The 22,869-nt window shown below is 40.5% G+C and overlaps 1 protein-coding gene across 9 annotated transcripts in view; it reads left to right on the plus strand.

Moving 5' to 3' along the window:
• stat2 (signal transducer and activator of transcription 2) overlaps nucleotides 1-22,869 on the plus strand; it is a 187,259-nt gene that overhangs the window by 75,669 nt on the left and 88,721 nt on the right. For 4 of the 9 annotated variants that reach the window (XR_009804723.1, XR_009804718.1, XM_061890380.1 and 1 more), the window contains exons 20-25: nucleotides 9,040-9,125; nucleotides 9,212-9,345; nucleotides 9,428-9,616; nucleotides 13,183-13,237; nucleotides 18,750-18,844; nucleotides 18,929-19,041. Coding sequence is in view for 7 of the 9 variants with exons in the window: in XM_061890380.1 (XP_061746364.1) it covers nucleotides 9,040-9,125; nucleotides 9,212-9,345; nucleotides 9,428-9,616; nucleotides 13,183-13,237; nucleotides 18,750-18,844; nucleotides 18,929-19,029 (660 nt within the window). In the remaining 2 variants the exon portion in view is untranslated. Of the gene's footprint in view, nucleotides 1-9,039; nucleotides 9,126-9,211; nucleotides 9,346-9,427; nucleotides 9,617-13,182; nucleotides 13,238-18,749; nucleotides 18,845-18,928; nucleotides 19,290-22,869 lie in introns of those variants that run through there. The other 5 variants (XM_061890364.1, XM_061890356.1, XM_061890400.1 and 2 more) reach the window with 2 other exon arrangements.

Raw genomic sequence — 22,869 nt, forward strand, 5'->3', positions numbered from 1 at the left:
CGCACCGAACCGAAATCCCCGTATCGAAACGGTTCAATACAAATACACGTACCATTGCACCCCATATATATATATATATATATATATATATATATATATATATATGTATATATATGTATATGTACATATATATGTATGTATATATATGTGTATATATATATATATATATTTACATATATATATATATATGTGTGTATATGTATGTATATATATATATATATGTGTATATACATATATATATATATATATATATATATATATATATATATATATATATGTATATATATATATATATATATATATGTATATATATATATATATATATGTATATATATATATATATATATATGTATATATATATATATATATATATATATATATATATAATATATATATGTGTATATACATATATATATATATATATATATATATATGTATATATATGTATATATATATGTGTATATACATATATATATATATTGTAGTGCAGGCCAAAAGTTTGGACACATCTCCTCATTCATGTGTTCTTTTTCTTTATTTTCATGACTATTTACATTGTAGATAGTCACATCAAAACTATGACTGAACACATGAGGCGTTATGTACTTAACAAAAAAAAGGTGAAATAACTGAAAACATGTTTTACATTCTATTTTTTTCTGATTACTTTTTTTGCACACTCTTGGCATTCTCTCCATGAGCTTCAAAAGGCAGTCACCTGAAAAGGTTTTCACTTCCCAGGTGTCATAGTTGTGATGCCTTCAGTGACAATCTACAATGTAAATAGTCATGAAAATAAAGATTATGCATTGAGATGAGAAGGAGTTTGTAACGCTTTAGTATGGGTAACATATTGTAAGTAACAAAGACTTGTGGGGCGGTATAGCTCGGTTGGTAGAGTGGCCGTGCCAGCAACTTGAGGGTTGCAGGTTCGATTCCCGCTTCAGCCATCCTAGTCACTGCCGTTGTGTCCTTGGGCAAGACACTTTACCCACCTGCTCCCAGTGCCACCCACACTGGTTGAAATGTAACTTAGATATTGGGTTTCACTATGTAAAACGCTTTGAGTCACTAGAGAAAAGCGCTATATAAATATAATTCACTTCACTTCACTCAATTTAGAGTTGTTCGGGTTAGGGTTATAATAAGGCCTTGCAGGATAAGGCATTAATAAGTACTTAACGACTAATTAAGAGCCAATATGTTATTAATTTGCATGTTAAGAAGCAACTAATTAACGGTGAATATGTTCCCCATACTAAAGTATGGGGAATATATATATATATATATATATACATATATATATATATATATATATAATTAGAATGCAGAGCCACTAGTGTACTGCACTTCTGTGAGTGTGGGACCACCCACACTGTACACTTGTGCAGTCGGAGGATGAACATTCTATAAAAAGAATCTAAAGATTGTTTACGCCCGGTTACGATGACTGCGGTTTCTTTCCGTCTGGAGTCCACCCCCCAGTATTTCACGTCAGCCTGGATCCACATACTGTAGTCCCCCCACCCTGATGGACGCTTCCAGGCCAAGGGGACTTAGAGCGGAAAGGAGGTCATCGCCCAATTGTGCTGTAGACAATCGGTCACATTAGTTGTTGCTAGGCAGGTTACTGAGACACATTGTCGTGCCGGCTAGTGAGGCTTCAACAGGGACCTGCCGCCTTTAAAAATAGAGCTGTTGTCAAATATATACTAGCTGACTTTCAGCCTGCGTGATTGACCATGGACTGGCCATTGCTCACACAGGAGAGCTTTACTTAGCGTGTCATGCAGCATTTAGCACAATACTGAGTTAAGCAGTCACTTGTGTTACTAACTACAAACCCCTTTTCCATATGAGTTGGAAAACTGTGCTAAATGCAAACACAAACGGAATAATACAATGATTTCAAATCCTTTCCAACCCATATTCAGCTGAATACGCCACAAAGACAACATATTTGATGTTCAAACTCACAAACTTTATTTTTTTTTGCAAATAATCATTAACTTAGAATTTCATGGCTGATACACGTGCCAAAGTAGTTGGGAAAGGGCATGTTCACCACTGTGTTACATCACCTTTTCTTTTAACAACACTCAAACGTTTGGGAACTGAGGAAACTAATTGTTGAAGCTTTGAAAGTGGAATTCTTTCCCATTCTTGTTTTATGTAGAGCTTCAGTCGTTCAACAGTCCGGGGTCTCCGCTGTCGTATTTTACGCTTCATAATGCGCCACACATTTTCCATGGGAGAAAGGTCTAGACTGCAGGCGGGCCAGGAAAGTACTTGCACTTTTTTTTTACGAAGCCACGCTGTTGTAACACGTGGCTTGGCATTGTCTTGCTGAAATAAGCAGGGGCATCCATGATAATGTTGCTTGGATGACAACATATGTTGCTCCAAAACCTGTATGGACCATTCAGCATTAATGCTGCCTACACCGATGTGTAAGTTACCCATGCATTGGGCACTAATACATCCCCATACCATCACAGATGCTGGCTTTTGAACTTTGCGCCTATAAAAATCTGGATGGTTATTTTCCTATTTCTTCCGGAGGACAGCACGTCCTCAGTTTCCAAATATAATTTGAAATGTGGACTCGTCAGACCACAGAACACTTTTCCACTTTGCATCAGTCCATCTTAGATGAGTTCGGGTCCAGCAAAGCCAGAGGCGTTTCAGGGTGTTGTTGATAAATGGGTTTGGCTTTGCATAGTACAGTTTTAACTTGCACTTACAGATGTAGCGACCAACTGTAGTTACTGACAGTCGTTTATGAAGTCTTCCTGAGCCCATGTGGTGATATCCTTTACACACTGATCTCTGTTTTTGATGCAGTACCACTTGAGGGATCAAAGGTCTGTAATTTTATCGCTTACGTGCAGTGATTTCTCCAGATTCTCTGAACCTTTTGATGATTTTACGGACCGTGGATGGTAAAATCTCTAAATTCCTTGCAATAGCTCGTTGAGAAATGTTGTTCTAAAACTGTTTGACAATTTGCTTACAAAGTGGTGACCTTTGCGCCATCCTTATTTGTGAATTACTTAGCATTTCATGGAAGCTGCTTTTATACCCAATGATGGCACCCACCTGTTCCCAATTAGCCTGCCTACCTGGGGGGTGTTCCAAATAAGTGTTTGATGAGCATTCATAAACTTCATCAGTATTTATTGCCACCTTTCCCAACTTCTTTGTCACGTGTTGCTGGCATCAAATTCAAAAGTTAATGATTATTTGCAAAAAAAAAAAGTCCATAAATTTGAACATCAAACATGCTGTCCTTTTTTTAGCATATTCAACTGAATATGGGTTGAAAAGGACTTGCAAATCATTGCACTCTGTCTATATTTACATCCAACACAACTTCCCAACTCATATGGAAACGGGGCCTGTAGGTTGCCTAGAAATGGTTTAATAACTTATAAACGCATGCTTACCTTAGCTAAAGCTAAATATTACTCAAATCTCATCCACCGTAATAAAAACGATCCTAAATTTTTGTTTAGTACGGTAACATCGCTAACCCAACAAGGGACTCCTTCCAGTAGCTTAACCCACTCAGCTGATGACTTTATGCAATTCTTTAGTAAGAAAATTGAAGTCATTAGAAAGGAGATTAAAGACAATGCGTCCCAGCTACAACGGAGTTCTATTAACACTGACACGATTGTATATATGGCGGATACTGCCCTCCAAAATAGTTTCTCTCGTTTTGAAGAAATAACATTAGAGGAATTGTTACAACGTGTAAATGGAATAAAACAGACAACATGTTTACTTGACCCTCTTCCTGGGAAACTGATCAAGGAACTCTTTGTATTATTAGGTCCATCAGTGCTAAATATTATAAACTTATCACTCTCCTCGGGCACTGTTCCCCTAGCATTCAAAAAAGCGGTTATTCATCCTCTTCTTAAAAGACCTAACCTCGATCCTGACCTCATGGTAAATTACCGACCGGTGTCTCACCTTCCCTTTATTTCAAAAATCCTTGAAAAAATTGTTGCGGAGCAGTTAAATGAACACTTAGCGTCTAACAATCTATGTGAAACCTTTCAATCCGGTTTCAGGGCAAATCACTCGACGGAGACAGCCCTCGCAAAAATGACTAATGATCTATTGCTAACGATGGATTCTGATGCGTCATCTATGTTGCTGCTCCTCGATCTTATCGCTGCTTTCGATACCGTCGATCATAATATTTTATTAGAACGTATCAAAACACGAATTGGTATGTCAGACTTAGCCCTGTCTTGGTTTAACTCTTATCTTACTGATAGGATGCAGTGTGTCTCCCATAACAATGTGACCTCGGACTACGTTAAGGTAACGTGTGGAGTTCCCCAGGGTTCGGTCCTTGGCCCTGCACTCTTCAGCATCTACATGCTGCCGCTAGGTGACATCATACGCAAATACGGTGTTAGCTTTCACTGTTATGCTGATGACACCCAACTCTACATGCCCCTAAAGCTGACCAACACGCCGGATTGTAGTCAGCTGGAGGCGTGTCTTAATGAAATTAAACAATGGATGTCCGCTAACTTTTTGCAACTCAACGCCAAAAAAACGGAAATGCTGATTATCGGTCCTGCTAGACACCGAACTCTATTTAATAATACAACTCTAACATTTGACAACCAAACAATTAAACAAGGCGACACGGTAAAGAATCTGGGTATTATCTTCGACCCAACTCTCTCCTTTGAGGCACACATTAAAAGCGTTACTAAAACGGCCTTCTTTCATCTCCGTAACATCGCTAAAATTCGCTCCATTCTGTCCACTAAAGACGCTGAGATCATTATCCATGCGTTTGTTACGTCTCGCCTCGACTACTGTAACGTATTATTTTCGGGTCTCCCCATGTCTAGCATTAAAAGATTACAGTTGGTACAAAATGCGGCTGCTAGACTTTTGACAAGAACAAGAAAGTTTGATCACATTACGCCTGTACTGGCTCACCTGCACTGGCTTCCTGTGCACTTAAGATGTGACTTTAAGGTTTTACTACTTACGTATAAAATACTACACGGTCTAGCTCCATCTTATCTTGCCGATTGTATTGTACCATATGTCCCGGCAAGAAATCTGCGTTCAAAGGATTCCGGCTTATTAGTGATTCCCAAAGCCCAAAAAAAGTCTGCGGGCTATAGAGCATTTTCCGTTCGGGCTCCAGTACTCTGGAATACCCTCCCGGTAACAGTTCGCGATGCCACCTCAGTAGAAGCATTTAAGTCTCACCTTAAAACTCATTTGTATACTCTAGCCTTTAAATAGACTCCCTTTTTAGACCAGTTGATCTGCCGTTTCTTTTCTTTTTCTTCTATGTCCCACTCTCCCGTGTGGAGGGGGTCCGGTCCGATCCGGTGGCCATGTACTGCTTGCCTGTGTATCGGCTGGGGACATCTCTGCGCTGCTGGTCCGCCTACGCTTGGGATGGTTTCCTGCTGGCTCCGCTGTGAACGGGACTCTCGCTGCTGTGTCTTGGATCCTCTTTGGACTGGACTCTCGCGACTGTGTTGTATCCATTGTGGATTGAACTTTCACAGTATCATGTTAGATCCGCTCGACATCCATTGCTTTCCTCCTCTCTAAGGTTCTCATAGTCATCATTGTCACCGACGTCCCACTGGATCATTATTGTCACCGATGTCCCACTGGGTGTGAGTTTTCCTTGCCCTTATGTGGGCCTACCGAGGATGTCGTGGTGGTTTGTGCAGCCCTTTGAGTCACTAGTGATTTAGGGCTATATAAGTAAACATTGATTGATTGATTGATTTGTGGGGCTTGAAATATATGTGTGGTGGTTCAAATGTATTTGTAGGGGTTTAAATGTATGTGTGGTGGTTCAAATGTATTTGTGGGGCTTTAAATGTATTTGTGGCGGCTCCTATGTGTTTGTGGTGCTTGAAATGTACGTGTAGTGGTTCTAATGTATTTGTGGGGCTTGACATTTATTTGTGGTGGTTCAAATATATTTGTGATGGTCCAGATTTATGTATGGTGGTTCTGATGTATTTGTGGTGGTTTAAATGTATTTGTGGGGCTTGAAATGTATGTGTGGTGTTTGTAATATATTTGTGGGGCTTGACATTTATTTGTGGTGGTTCAAATGTGTTTGTGGGAATAGGGCTGAGCGATATGGCCTTTTTTTTTTTCAATATTTTTAGGCCGATACACAATATGTATCTCAATATTTTGCCTTAGCCTTGAATGAACACTTGATGCACACAATCACAGCAGTATGATGATTCTATGTGTCTACATTAAAACATTCTTTGTAATACTGCATTAATATATGCTCATTTTAAACTTTCATGCAGAGAGGGAAATCACAACTATGTCACTTGACCAAAAGTGTATTTATTAAACAGTTATTAAGCAGTAGCACAAACATCCATCCATTTCTACCGCTTATTCCCTTTGGGGTCGCTGGTGCCTATCTCAGCTACATTCATGTCATTTCCAAAACAGAAAGTGCAAGATTGTCAGACATTTTAAAATCAAGCTATTACTGCACTTTTGTGCATGATGTCACTAAGATGACATATCAAAACAACACTAAATTAAAGTGCACTTTTTGTACAGAACGCCACTACAATAGTTCAAAACAAATAAGTGCACTTTTGTGCATGATGTCACACAAGATATTTCAAAAATGAGCTGCATAATAGAAAATCAAATAGTGTATGTCCTTCGCTATGTGGTAGGTTCCTGCAGACGTTATCTCCTTTTGTTGTTGACTCTTTGTTTCATACAATGTTGATGTGGAAATGCTTGCCCCGGCATTTTGTGGGTGTGGCACCGAACGGAGATGTTGACCAGCGCAGTTTCAAGCACTCTTTATTCTCTAGCGCAGGGGTGTCAAACTCAAATACAGAGTGGGCCAAAATTCTAAACTGAACAAAGCCGCGGGCCAAAGTTGAACAAATTAACCTTTTAATAGGGACCCAAACAAGTTTTGCATTGAATATTGAACAGGCAAGGCTTATATAACTTTATAGTGACATGCTAAATCGAGTTTTGTTGGTAGCGGGGGTGTATATTGTAGCATCCCGGAAGAGTTAGTGCTGCAAGGGGTTCTGGGTATTTGTTCTGTTGTGTTTATGTTGTGTTACGGTGCGGATGTTCTCCCGAAATGTTATTCTTGTTTGGTGTGGGTTCACAGTGTGGTGTAACAGTGTTAAAGTTGTTTATACGGCCACCCTCAGTGTGACCTGTATGGCTGTTGACCAAGTATGCGTTGCATTGACTTGTGTGTGTGTAGAAGCCGCATATATTACGTGACTGGGCCGGCACGCTGTTAGTGGGGAGGAAAAGCGGATGTGACGACAGTTTATAGAGGATGCTAAAAGCAGTACCTTTCAGGCACGCCCCCAATATTGTTGTCCGGGTGGAAATTCGGGAGAATGGTTGCCCCGGGAGATTTTTGGGGGAGGCACTGAAATTCGGGATTCTCCTGGAAAAATTCGGGAGGGTTGGCAAGGGTGAGAATTAGCGTTGAATGCGGTTTTACAGCGGCACCGCAACTGTATAATACTGGCGGGCCAGCTCTAATGTTAATTTATTATTGCTTCAAGGGCCAAATGAAATTACACGGCGGGCCAAATTTGGCCCGCTGGCCAGAGTTTGACACCCATGCTCTAGCGGGTGACTTTTCAAATGATGCTACATATTAGCAGTGCTGCTACTTTTTGTAGCAACGCTTTTGCCCCACACTTGACAAATTACGGTTGTCTGTTCGACATATTCCCGCTTGAAGCCAAACCACCGCTAGGCGATAGACCCCCTGCTGTTTTTCTTGGGAATGAATTCTTCCTTCATGTGTTACCTGATTCGCACCTTCGTTCTCTCGTATGACCACTCGCACGGTAGCACCACAGCTAACGTTACCCATGCTGCTACCTCTCGGCTCCGTTGGGGGCGCGAGGGTGTAAAATATATTCAGGCAGTGTCACGGATACAAAGGATTATGGGTATTTGTTGTGTTGTGTTTATGTTGTGTTACTGGTAGGATGTTCTCCCGAAATGTGTTTGTCATTCTTGTTTGGTGTGGCTTCACAGTGTGGCGCATATTACTAAGAGTGTTAAAATTGTTTATATCACAACCATTAGTGTACTCTGTGTCACCCAGTATGCCTTGCAGTCGTGTGCGTGTTGCCGCGGAAGCCACACACAACATGTTGCTGGACTGACAAGCAGATCGTACATGCTGTAGAAGGCGACAAAGACAATGGCTTCATAGCACGCCCTAATACTTATTATCTGGGTGACTGCCGGTAGTCATTCAAGAGAATAATAGCGTCTCCTATTGGCTTTTTCGCTTTAAGACACGGGTCTTAAATGGCTCTTCGAATGACAAAGGATACCGATCCCAGAACCATCTATATCAAATATTTACGGATGGTTCAACCGCCACCCGCCCGAATCTAATTAAAATCTATTTTCTTGTCATGTCAACCGCCCGACTCGCGGTTTATCCGCGGATGAGACCGCAAACCGCGCATCTCTAGTACCTATGATGAAAATTACAGACCTCTGTCATCATTTTAAGTGGGAGAACTTGCACAATCGGTGGCTGACTAAATACTTTTTTGCCCCACCGTATTTTTGTGCTGGTTCCAATGTGTTTTTATGGCTTTAACTGTATTTGTGGTGGTTCAATTGTATTTGTGGGGCTTTACAAGTATTTTCGGTATTTAAATTGTATTTGCACCGCTTCCAATTTGATTTTGGTGCTTCAAATGTATTTGTGGTGGGCCACATGTAAGGAAATGTATGGGAAACACTTTTCGGACATTAACAGTTGTGTGTCGACTCATTGTCAGTGGATAATAAATCTATACTGCGATACAAGCTGTACACTGACTACTCCTAAGCATATCTAAGTTTACTGTCTAAATATTTTTGAAATGATGGCTGAAATGTGAGTGGTGTACTGTACTTTGTCAAATGACATCTGTCTGAATATGTTGCATTCATATGTACAATGATGCAAGTTCTTGACCATTTGGACGTCTCCCGGAATAGGAAAACAGTCCTGACACGTTCTGGGTGTGGTTTGACAGCATTGTGGTGATGGTGAAAACCTATCTTGAAGACCTGTGGAGGGATGGGTATGTATGTACAGGACTCTGCACGTGGGCTTTGTTCATCGTCTTGGCATTAACGTCACTTTCTGGACCTCTCACCTGCACTGCAGCCTGATCATGGGCTTTGTTAGCAAGGGCAAAGAAAAGTTACTCCTGAAGCAAAAACAGAGGGGCACCTTCCTGATCCGTTTCAGTGAGAGCGTCATCGGTGGAATCACCTTCTCCTGGGTAGAAAGTACAAATGGTGAGCAGGTTGGATGTGACAATAGTTATTTAAAAAAAACAAACATGTATTATATACTGTATGTCTATTGATCCTTTTTTAGGTGATCCTGAAGTCAAGACAATCCAGCCGTTTACCAAAAATGACCTTGCCCAGATTCACTTCCATGAGATCATCCAGAATTTTCTCATCCTTGAGGATGAAAATGTCCCAGAAAACCCTTTACAATATTTATATCCCGACACTCCCAGGGATGAAGCTTTTGGGAAATACTACACTGACAAGACTGGAAGTAAGACGAGCTACGTTCTGTTTGACCGCTTGTCACTGAGGTTGTTCTAGTCCAGGGGTCAGCAACCCGCGGCTCTCTAGCACCGCCCTAGTGGCTCCCTGGAGCTTTTTCAAAAATGGTAAAAGATAGAGGGGAAAAATACATTTGATGTTTTGATAAGGTTAGGTTGATTGATTGAAACTTTTATTAGTAGATTGCACAGTAAAGTACACTATCCGTACAATTGACCACTAAATGGTAACACCCGAATAAGTTTTTAACCTGTTTAAGTCGGGGTCCACATTTCTTTAGGAGGATAAACATGACGCAAATCTTCTTAATTGTTAGAAATCCCACTGTTTATTTATATTAAACATGCTTCACTGATGATAGTATTTGGCCAGCGCTGTTTTGTCCCACTAATTTTGTTGGCCCTTGAACGCACCGTAGTTTGTTTACATACAACTTTCTCAGACGCTGCCACAGAAAGACGAGTTTTATGCCACTCCTTCTTTGTCTCATTTTGTCCACCAAAATTTTTATCTTGTGCGTGAATGCACAAAGGTGAGCTTTGTCAATGTTATCGACTTGTGCGGAGTGCTAATAATCAAACTAGGGCGGTGCTAAAGAGCATGCGGCTCTTTAGCACCGCCCAGTGGCTCCCTGGAGCTTTTTCAAAAATGGTAAAAGATAGAGGGGAAAAATACATTTGATGTTTTGATAAGGTTAGATTGATTGATTGAAACTTTTATTAGTAGATTGCACAGTAAAGTACACTATCCGTACAATTGACCACTAAATGGTAACACCCGGATAAGTTTTTTACCTGTTTAAGTCGGGGTCCACGTTTCTGTAGGAGGACAAACATGACGCAAATCTTCCCAATTGTTAGAAATCCCACTGTTTATTTATATTAAACATGCTTCACTGATGATAGTATTTGGCCAGCACCGTTTTGTCCGACTAATTTTGTTGGCCCTTGAACGCACCGTAGTTTGTTTACATACAACTTTCTCAGACTCTGCCACAGAAAGACGAGTTTTATGCCACTCGTTCTTTGTCTCATTTTGTCCACCAAAATTTTTATCTTGTGCGTGAATGCACAAAGGTGAGCTTTGTCAATGTTATCGACTTGTGCGGAGTGCTAATAATCAAACTAGGGCGGTGCTAAAGAGCATGCGGCTCTTTTGCACCGCCCTAGTGGCTCCCTGGAGCTTTTTCAAAAATGGTAAAAGATAGAGGGGAAAAATACATTTGATGTTTGATAAGGTTAGATTGATTGATTGAAACTTTTATTAGCAGATTGCACAGTAAAGTACACTATCCGTACAATTGACCACTAAATGGTAACACCCGAATAAGTTTTTAACCTGTTTAAGTCGGGGTCCACGTTTCTTTAGGAGGACAAACATGACGCAAATCTTCCTAATTGTTAGAAATCCCACTGTTTATATTAAACATGCTTCACTGATGACAGTATTTGGCCGGCGCCGTTTTGTCCCACTAATTTTGTTGGCCCTGGAACGCACCGTAGTTTGTTTACATACAACTGCCACAGAAAGACGAGTTTTATGCCACTCCTTCTTTGTCTCATTTTGTCCACCAAAATTTTCATCTTGTGCGTGAGTGCACAAATGTGAGCTTTGTCAATGTTATCGACTTGTGCGGAGTGCTAATAATCAATGCTAACATGCTATTTATGTTAGCTGCGTGTACAAATTGCATCATTATGCCTCGTTTGTAGCTATATTTGAGCTCATTTTAATTTCCTTTACTTATTTCATGTATATTTGCATGTCTATGACACATTTTCTGTATGTAATATTGGCTGCATTTCGGATTGTCTGTCATGTTGTTCCAGACCACAGCAAACATTACCCAGGTTGCAAAGATTGTAATACATCTATTACAGGGAAAAAAAAAGGTTGAAAGAGCCATATTGGACCAAAAATACAAAAACAAATCCGTCTAGGGCCGCCAAAAATTAAAAGCCATACAAACAGATAGTGTGTCATGAGATATCAATTGAATTTTGAGGACTTAAAATGAAAGTAAATGAGCTCAAATATACCTACCAATGAGGCATAATGATGCAATATGTACTACAGCTAGCCTAGATAGCATGTTAGCAATGATTAGCTTGCAGTCATGCAGTGACCAAATATTTCTGATTAGCACTCCACACAAGTCAATAACATCAACAAAACTCACCTTTGTGCATTCATGCACAACGTTAAAAGTTTGGTGGACAAAATGAGACAGAAAAACAAGTGGCATAAAACACGTCTTAGAACATGGGTGTCAAACTTTGGCTCGCGGGCCAAATTTGGCCCGCTGTGTAATTTCATTTGGCCCTTGAGGCAATATCAAATTAACATTAGAGCTGGCCCGCCGCTGTAACACCACATTCACCGCTAACACTCATACTCGTCAACCCTCCCAATTTTCCTGGTAGACTCCCGAAGTTCAGTGCCCCTCCCAAATTTCTCCCGATTTCCACCCGGACAATAATATTGGGGGCGGGCCGTAAAAGCACTGCTTTTGGCGTTCTCTACATGTCGCAACGTCCGCGTTTCTTCCATAAAAACAGCGTGCCGGCCCACTCACATAATATATACGGCTCATACACACACACACAAGTGTATGTATGCAAGGCATACTTGGTCAACAGCCATACAGGTCACACTGAGGGTGGCTGTATAAACAAGGTTAACACTGTTACAAATATGTGCCACACTGTGAACCCACAGCAAACAAGAATGACATTTCGGGAGAACATCCGTAACACAACCGGACAAATACCCAGAACCCCTTGCATCACTACTCTTCCGGGACTCAACAATATACACCCCCGCTACCACCAAACCCCGCCCCAACTCAAACCCGCCGCCGAAAAAAGGCCTTAAATTTGTGTTTTTATTTCATTTGATATGCCATTGATATTTTTTAATTAATATTACTTGAAACTGGATTTTGCATGTCTCTATAAAGTTATATAAGCCTTGCTTGGTCAATATTCAATGCAAAACTTGTTTGGGTCCCTATTAAAGGGTTAATTTGTTCAACCTCGGCCCGCGGCTTTGTTCAGTTTTAAATTTTGGCCCGCTCTGTATTTGAGTTTGACACCCCTGTCTTAGAAATTCGGAGAAAGTTATACATGTAAACAAACTACGGTGAGTTCAATGACCACCAAAATTAGTAGGACAAAACGGCGCTCGCCAAATACTCGAATCAGTGATCCATCCATCCATCCATTTTCTACAGCTTATTCCCTTTAGGGTCGCGGGGGGCACTGGCGCCTATCTCAGCTACATGTTTAATATAAACAGTGTGCTTTATAATAATTAAGGAGGTTTGTGTCATGTTTGTCCTCTTACAGAATCCATATTAAAACCAAGAATAAGTTTGCGGCTCCAGACAGATTAGTTTTTTTGTATTTTTGGTCCAATATGGCTCTTTCAACATATTGGGTTGCCGACCCCTGTTCTAGTCAGACGTTGTCAATTGTAGGCCAATATATTTGACGGAATGTTAAACTTTTTTCAGGCAAATAACTCACTAAAATCAATCTTATTTAATTTTTTCAGACGACAACCCTCATCTCAAGTACATCAAAACCCGGCTAATGTTTGTTTCAAAGGGGTGAGTATCATTTTTTCTTACTGCTCAATTGTCAGCTCATCAAACTTATAGCACAGTTATCTTCAAACTGTGGTACGCAGGCTCCATCTAGTGGTACGCCAAAGAATCACATGATTAAAGTACAGGGTTTTATTTCCCTATATTAAAACACGTTCATGTTCACACGTTCAAACTGTGTGTGATATTACAACAGCCACAAACTGTCAATCATTGCTAAACGCTGCGTCGTGGGAGACGCCGGATGTTCTTGTGATTTTGAGGATGCAGATGAACGAGGTAGGAGGGTGAGGAAAAAAGGGCTATTTATCGATAAACAAACAAAAAAAAGCAAGAGCACTCTGCCAATGTACCATTTGATGGATGACTTGTTTTAAAATCATAAGTCAAGCAGATACTTAAGTGTTTAATTTTATTTTAACAAACATTTTTTTTATCCATCCATCCATCATCTTCCGCTTATCCGAGGTCGGGTCGCGGGGGCAGCAGCCTAAGCAGGGAAGCCCAGACTTCCCTCTCCCCAGCCACTTCGTCTAGCTCTTCCCGGGGGATCCCGAGGCGTTCCCAGGCCAGCCGGGAGACATAGTCTTCCCAACGTGTCCTGGGTCTTCCCCGTGGCCTCCTAACAGCTGGACGTGCCCTAAACACCTCCCTAGGGAGGCGTTCGGGTGGCATCCTGACCAGATGCCCGAACCACCTCATCTGGCTCCTCTCGATGTGGAGGAGCAGCGGCTTTACTTTGAGTTCCTCCCGGATGGTAGAGCTTCTCACCCTATCTCTAAGGGAGAGCCCCGCCACACGGCGGAGGAAACTCATTTCGGCCGCGTGTACCCGTGATCTTATCCTTTCGGTCATGACCCAAAGCTCATGACCATAGGTGAGGATGGGAACGTAGATCGACCGGTAAATTGAGAGCTTTGCCTTCCGGCTCAGCTCCTTCTTCACCACAACGGATCGATACAACGTCCGCATTACTGAAGACGCCGCACCGATCCGCCTGTCGATCTCACGATCCACTCTTCCCCCACTCGTGAACAAGACTCCTAAGTACTTGAACTCCTCCACTTGGGTTAGGGTCTCCTCCCCAACCCGGAGATGGCACTCCACCCTTTTCCGGGCGAGAACCATGGACTCGGACTTGGAGGTGCTGATTCTCATTCCGGTCGCTTCACACTCGGCTGCAAACCGATCCAGTGAGAGCTGAAGATCCCGGTCAGATGAAGCCATCAGGACCACATCATCTGCAAAAAGCAGAGACCTAATCCTGCGGTCACCAAACCGGAACCCCTCAACGCCTTGACTGCGCCTAGAAATTCTGTCCATAAAAGTTATGAACAGAATCGGTGACAAAGGACAGCCTTGGCGTAGTCCAACCCTCACTGGAAATGTGTCCGACTTACTGCCGGCAATGCGGACCAAGCTCTGGCACTGATCATACAGGGAGCGGACCGCCACAATAATACAGTCCGATACCCCATACTCTCTGAGCACTCCCCACAGGACTTCCCGAGGGACACGGTCGAATGCCTTCTCCAAGTCCACAAAACACATGTAGACTGGTTGGGCAAACTCCCATGCACCCTCAAGAACCCTGCCGAGAGTATAGAGCTGGTCCACAGTTCCACCACCAGGACGAAAACCACACTGCTCCTCCTGAATCCGAGGTTCGACTATCCGGCGTAGCCTCCTCTCCAGTACACCTGAATAAACCTTACCGGGCGACTATCCGGCGTAGCCTCCTCTCCAGTACACCTGAATAAACCTTACCGGGAAGGCTGAGGAGTGTGATCCCACGATAGTTGGAATACACCCTCCGGTCCGGTCCCCCTTCTTTCTTTTTTTTTAATTTTTGTAATTTTTTTTTAATGTAAGATAATATAACATTTTGTTGCATTATTAGATAACATTAAAGTCAAAAAGATATGCAAAACTTTATGTGTTTTTATTGTCAAAATGGAACGAAGAAATACATTTACCGTATTTCCTTGAATTGCCACCGGGGCGCTAATTAATTTAAATTTAAAACCTCTTCTCACTCCGGCAATTACTAAAAGCATGCAGCAAATTTAGGCCTGCGCTTAAAAATATGAGTGTGATGTAAGGATACCATCATGAAAAGCACATTTAATTCACAAAAAACGTTATTATGGTCTTACCTTTACTTATAAATGAAGTCCATGCGCAGCTGCTTCTGATCAAAAATATCGATCACTTGTTTATAGAAGTCTTCCTTATCTTTCTTCAGTTTTAAAAGTCTCTCTGTCTCGATGGAGATCTTCCTTTATTACCTCCTGCTTCGATTGAAAGTCCAGTTTAGAAAACTTTTATTTTAGATATGTAATCCTCCATGTTAAAAGTGCAAGCGAGAGGAAAAATAAACACATGCTGTTCACTCTTGCTGCTTGTTGTCACTTCTTCTGCAGCCGAGTTGTCGCAAGAAGGATCACTAGCGCCCTCTACCACCAGGAGGCGGGAGTCATTTAATGACTCATATTTGACACACGCAGCTATGGTATATTAATAAAACTTAGCTGCTTACTGTTTTTTTTTTAACATATTCAATAGCTTGGACCTTAAAGCCTACTGAATAGCTCATAATCTTCTTTCCTTTTATGCGATTGCAAATTATTGAAATCAGCCTCCTCCATTTTGAAAATGATGACAGGTGAAGTGTCACTCGTGACGTGACGAGTTTGACCCGGCGAAAATTCTAGACATGCGCTAAAAAAAATAATATTTGGCAAAACGAGTTTGACCTGGCGCTAATCCTGAGCCAGCGGTAATGCTAAGCATGCGCTAATTATTTTGCGAAACGAGTTAGACCCGGCAGTAATTCTAGTCAGGCGCATACGAGGGTTTCCCACACATTAATTTATTTGTGGCGGCCCGCCACGAAATTAATTACGGCCGCCACAAATAAAATGCCACAAAGAGATGCCTGACCTTTGGGAAACACTGCATACTATACACCCGGCGGCAATTCAAGGAAATACGGTAGTAAGAAAAGATATAGCGCCTGGTTTACTAATGTTCAAACACCACGCTATAAACAGCTTTTACAAAGTTTGAAATAGCTTGTACTTTTAGTGGGCTTGTGTTTTACCTAGACTACGTGTGCAATTGAAAATTGGTGAAGGTCGCCTTATTTAAATGACTATTTTGCGTGTACTATTCGGCGGCATCGCCACAGAGACTCTCATTTACTGCACTATTACGTTAGCATCTGTGGCGTTTTACTATGTTTTTAAACAAGGAGAAGACATCTGCGACTTTTTATGGGCATTTCAGAAGCAACTGTGCAGTGCATCTACACTAAAAGGACCTTTTTTTCAACTTAAGCGGTCACCATCACAACTGTCGTCTGCTGGTACCGCTAAAAAATGAAACACATAGGAATAAATTCTCAGTTGAAACAGTCTTGTGAGACAATTTTAATTCACCAAATAGTAACAGTTAATGTAAACTTTTCAACTATTCAACATTATTATTGTCAAATGCTTACAATTTTGTCTGTATACACACAATTATACAAACCCCGTTTCCATATGAGTTGGGAAATTGTGTTAGATGTAAATATAAACGGAATACAATGATTTGCAAATCCTTTTCAACCCATATTCAGTTGAATGCACTACAAAGACAACATATTTGATGTTCAAACTCATAAACTTTATTTATTTTTTTTGCAAATAATAATTAACTTAGAATTTCATGGCTGCAAAACGTTCCAAAGTAGTTGGGAAAGGGCATGTTCACCACTGTGTTACATCACCTTTTCTTTTAAAAACACTCAATAAACATTTGGGAACTGAGGAAACTAATTGTTGAAGCTTTGAAAGTGGAATTCTTTCCCATTCTTGTTTTATGTAGAGCTTCAGTCGTTCAACAGTCCGGGGTCTCCACTGTCGTATTTTACGCTTCATAATGCGCCACACATTTTCCATGGGAGACAAGTCTGGACTGCAGGCGGGCCAGGAAAGTAGCCGCACTCTTTTTTTACAAAGCCACGCTGTTGTAACACGTGCTGAATGTGGCTTGGCATTGTCTTGCTGAAATAAGCAGAGGCGTCCATGAAAAAGACGGCGCTTAGACGGCAGCATATGTTGTTCCAAAACCTGTATGCACCTTTCAGCATTAATGGTGCCTTCACAGATGTGTAAGTTACCCATACCTTGGGCACTAATGTACCCCCATACCATCACAGATGCTGGCTTTTGAACTTTGCGTCGATAACAGTCTGGATGGTTCGCTTCCCCTTTGGTCCAGATGACACAATGCCGAATATTTCCTAAAACCATTTGAAATGTGGACCCGTCAGACCACAGAACACTTTTCCACTTTGCATCAGTCCATCTTAGATAATCTCGGTCCCAGAGAAGCCGACGGCGTTTCTGGATGTTGTTGATAAATGTATTTCGCTTTGCATAGTACAGCTTTAACTTGCACTTACAGATGTAGCGACAAACTGTCTTTAGTGACAGTGGTTTTCTGAAGTGTTCCTGAGCCCATGTGGTGATATCCTTTAGAGATTGATATCGGTTTTTGATACTGAGGGATCAAAGGTCACGCTCATTCAATGTTGGTTTCCGGCCATGCCGCTTACGTGGAGTGATTTCTCCAGATTCTCTGAACCTTTTGATGATATTATGGAGCGTAGATGTTGAAATCCCTAAATTTCTTGCAATTGCACTTTGAGAAACGTTGTTCTTAAACTGTTTGACTATTTGCTCACGCAGTTGTGGACAAAGGGGTGTACCTCGCCCCATCCTTTCTTCTGAAAGACTGAGCATTTTTTGGGAAGCTGTTTTTATACCCAATCATGGCACCCACCTGTTCCCAATTAGCCTGCACACCTGTGGGATGTTCCAAATACGTGTTTAATGAGCGTTCCTCGACTTTATCAGTATATATTGCCACCTTTCCCAACTTCTTTATCACGTGTTGCTGGCATCAAATTCTAAAGTTAATGATTATTTGCAACAACAGAAAAATGTTTATCAGTTTGAACATCGAATATGTTGTATTTGTAGCATATTCAACTGAATATGGGTTGAAAAGGATTTGCAAATCATTGTATTCTGTTTATATTTACATCTAACACAATTTCCCAACTCATAAGGAAACGGGGTTTGTACATTTCTGACTATATATAATAACCAAATGGTGTCGGATAAGACATGATTTTTTTATTTTTTTTAATTGCATTAAAAACAGCTTTAAAAAACATTAAATTAAATTTGCCAATACCTTTAGAAACCCTGCTATAGTAAGTCAAGCCCAAAGTATTTTATTAATGTATATTTATTTCCAGGCTTTTACAGGCCACAGAAAATAATGTAGTATGACATTGTAATACAGAGTATGGCATTTATAACTTAGCCCTGTTACATTTCCCATAATGCAGCTCATCCAGTACGTGGAACAAAGTGACGCTACATGCATACTTTACATTACAAATATTAAATAAACTAGTGCACCCACATGACGTAATGATGCTTTGTTATGGTTTATGTAGGGACAAACTGGAGCCTGAACCATACCCGTTTAGAGACATGACAGAGGAGGACCAAGACCAGCAGCCAGTGAATGGCGAGTGTGGAGGAGATGCTGGTGGGTCATGGCTCTCTTGCTTTGATTTGGCTCTTCCCCAGTATGGTGCCGTGCATACATGTGACTCACTTCTTCTCTTTTCAGTCTTTCCTTTTCAAGAAGAGTTTTTCCTCCAAGATGACCCCATGTTTTGGACACATTTGAATGATGATCTGATGCCAGCATTGCCCAACCCTTTTAACTGAACACTTGCTGTGGTGTGTATTTTCCATCCAACATACGGACATCACAACTTCAATGTAATTGCTCTAATATTTCCTTTGACTGCTCTCCCCCCCTTGTAATCACTCTTGGACTCATCCACCCTTTGGACTTGTCTTCCATTTTCTACAAAGAGGGCTGTTTTTGCGGGAGTGAGACCAAAGCTTTAACATTTACCTGTGATTTGTTTCAAAGAGGTCATATCAAGATTATTTTCTACATATAAAACACTTCCCCAATATAAGTTAGAACTATACGCTACTTTGTGTTAGAAATGACAACAGTAGAGGATGCATGGGCTTGTATGAGCCAGTCTGCCCCGCAACAAGGGGATATAAAAAAAAAAGCAACTTATTGATTATAAATCCAGTTTCCATATGAGTTGAGAAATTGTGTTAGATGTAAAAATAAACGGAATACAATGATTTGCAAATCATTTTCAAGCCATATTCAGTTGAATATGCTACAAAGACAACATATTTGATGTTCAAACTGATAAACATTTTTGTTGTTGTTGCAAATAATCATTAACTTAAGAATTTGATGCCAGCAACACGTGACAAAGAAGTTGGGAAAGCTGGCAATAAATACTGATAAGGTTGAGGAATGCTCATCAAACACTTATTTGGAACGTCCCACAGGTGTGCAGGCTAATTGGGAACAGGTGGGTGCCATGATTGGGTATAAAAACAGCTTCCCAAAAAATGCTCAGTCTTTCACAAGACAGGATGGGGCGAGGTACACCCCTTTGTCCACAACTGCGTGAGCAAATAGTCAAACAGTTTACGAACAACGTTTCTCAAAATGCAATTGCAAGAAATGTAGGGATTTCAACATCTATGGTGCGTAATATCATCAAAAGATTCAGAGAATCTGGAGAAATCACTCCATGTAAGTGGCATGGCCGGAAACCAACATTGAATGACCGTGACCTTCGATCCCTCAGACGGCACTGTATCAAAAACCGACATCAATCTCTAAAGGATATCACCACTTGGGCTCAGGAACACTTTAGAAAACCACTGTTACTAAATAGAGTTTGTCGCTACATCTGTAAGTGCAAGTTAAAGCTCTACTATGCAAAGCGGAGGCCATTTATCAACAACATCCAGAAACGCTGCCAGCTTCTCTGCGCCCGAGATCATCTAAGATGGACTGATGCAAAGTGGAAAAGTGTTCTGAGGTCTGACGAGTCCACATTTCAAATTGTTTTTGGAAATATTCGACATTGTGTCATTTGGACCAAAGGGGAAGCAAACCATCCAGACTCTTATCGATGCAAAGTTGAAAAGCCAGCATCTGTGATGGTATGGGGGTGCATTAGTGCCCAAGGCATGGGTAACTTACACATCTGTGAAGGCACCATTAATGCTGAAAGGTACATACAGGTTTTGGAACAACATATGCTGCCATCTAAGCGCCGTCTTTTTCATGGACGCCCCTGCTTATTTCAGCAAGACAATGCCAAGCCACATTCAGTATGTGTTACAACAGCGTGGCTTCGTAAAAAAAGAGTGTGGGTACTTTCCTGGCACGCCTGCAGTCCAGACCTGTCTCCCATGGAAAATGTGTGGCGCATTATGAAGCGTAAAATACGACAGCGGAGACCCCGGACTGTTTTACGACTGAAGCTCTACATAAAACAAGAATGGGAAAGAATTCCACTTTCAAAGCTTCAACACTTAGTTTCCTCAGTTCCCAAACGTTTATTGCGTGTTGTTAAAAGAAAAGGTGATGTAACACAGTGGTGAACATGCCCTTTCCCAACTACTTTGGCACGTTTTGCAGCCATGGAATTCTAGGCTAATTATTATTTGCAAAAAAAAATAAAGTTTAAGAGTTTGAACATCAAATATCTGGTCTTTGTAGTGCATTCAATTGAATATGGGTTGAAAAGGATTTGCAAATCATTGTATTCTGTTTATATTTACATCTAACACAATTTCCCAACTCATATGGAGTCTGAAAAAAGTGGTCTGATGGCGCCATCAGGCGTAAAACAGCATTAAATACCCAAGAAATTATATTAATGAATTGAAGCTAAATGTATTAATAGTAGTATCTCCTTACTCTTATCCTGGATACTTGATTGACGAGGACCACATTAGTGACAGCGAACGACTGCCGCCTCCTACTTCCTTTCAATGTGAGTCATAAGTTCCTTAATGCGAGTGTGTTGCCAAATAAATCATCTACTCACTGACAAATTCCTGCCGCTTTTGCAAAATGTTGGGCTTTCCCATAACACAAATGGTGCAACAATGTACTTCAAATACAGGTAGTTACAAATAAGCCCCCCACGTACAATACATTGAACTTGCAAAAGTCAAACAAATATGAATTGTAAAGTTTGTAAAAATCTGCTTGGTCGACAGGGCATTAAGTATCTTTATCGCTCAATCAAATACAAATTAATGTAAAATATATTTACTCTTTTTCCATAAGGGGGGGTTGAGGTTGGTCAATTTGTTCACAAACTTTGGGGGGGCGTTGCAATAATTTCGCTTGTGTGTAAAATGTGTCTGTCTGTTTATGTGCATAAATACATATATGTGTATATTTGTATATAATAATACATACAGTATATAATACATATTCATACATATATACACAAATTTATATATACATACACATTTATATATACATATATACATTTTATGTGTATATATGTAGGGATATGTATTATATACACAAATATACACATATATGTGTATATACACATAAAGAGACACACACACCACAAAATGTGTTTACACAACTGTAGTGTGAATACATTTTTAATGGGGTATATACACATACATGTATATATACATATACATTTATATATACATGTATATATATATATATATATATATATATATATATATATATATATATGTCTTGATTGGATGATCCAGAGAATAGTGCTCGATACCGTGGTAGAGCGCAATATGTATGTGTGGGAAAAAAATCACAAGACTACTTCATCTCTACAGAACTGTTTCATGAGGGGTTCCCTTAATCTCCTGATGATTGAGGGAACCCCTCATGAAACAGTTCTGTAGAGATGAAGTAGTCTTGTGATTTTTTCCCATACCTATATATATATATATATATATATATATATATATATATATATATATATATATATATATATATATATATATATATATATATATATATATATATATATATATATATATCGATAGTATATACTGAGATAGGCTCCAGCAACCCCAAAAGGGACAAACGGTAGAAAATGGATGGATGGCATGGATATAAAAAAATACACACACACACACATATATACATATACAACATGTATATATATATTATATATCTATAACAGGGGTGCCCATTACGTCGATCGCGAGCTACCAGTCGACCGCGGGGGGTGTGTCAGTCGATCTCCAGCCAGGCTTTTTAAAAAAATAGACCTAAAAATTAGTGATCATCAATCTTCACCAAGACGTCACTTAAATGAGATTCACGGTACCGGAGGGTCTTGTGAGATGACGCTGGCTGCTGCAAGATCATTATTATGAAAATATGACCGAGAGGAAGGCGAGAAACACTTTTTATCTCAACAGACTCTCGCGCCGTACCTTCCGTCAAAACTCTAAAGGCCGACTGCACATTTCCTATCTTCACAATAAAAGCCCTGCTTCATGCTGCCTGCGCTAACTAAATACAGAGTCTCGGAAAACTGGCGTGCACAAGCGATCCCTCAGAAAGCTGGCGTGCACATCACTTGTGCACGCCAGCTTTCCGAGACTCTTATTTTGTTAGCGCAGGCAGCATGAAGCCGGGCTTTTATTGTGAAGATAGGAAATGTGCAGTCGGCC

The sequence above is a fragment of the Nerophis ophidion genome, linkage group LG02 (genome assembly GCF_033978795.1).
Source record: "Nerophis ophidion isolate RoL-2023_Sa linkage group LG02, RoL_Noph_v1.0, whole genome shotgun sequence".
NCBI lineage: Eukaryota > Metazoa > Chordata > Actinopteri > Syngnathiformes > Syngnathidae > Nerophis > Nerophis ophidion.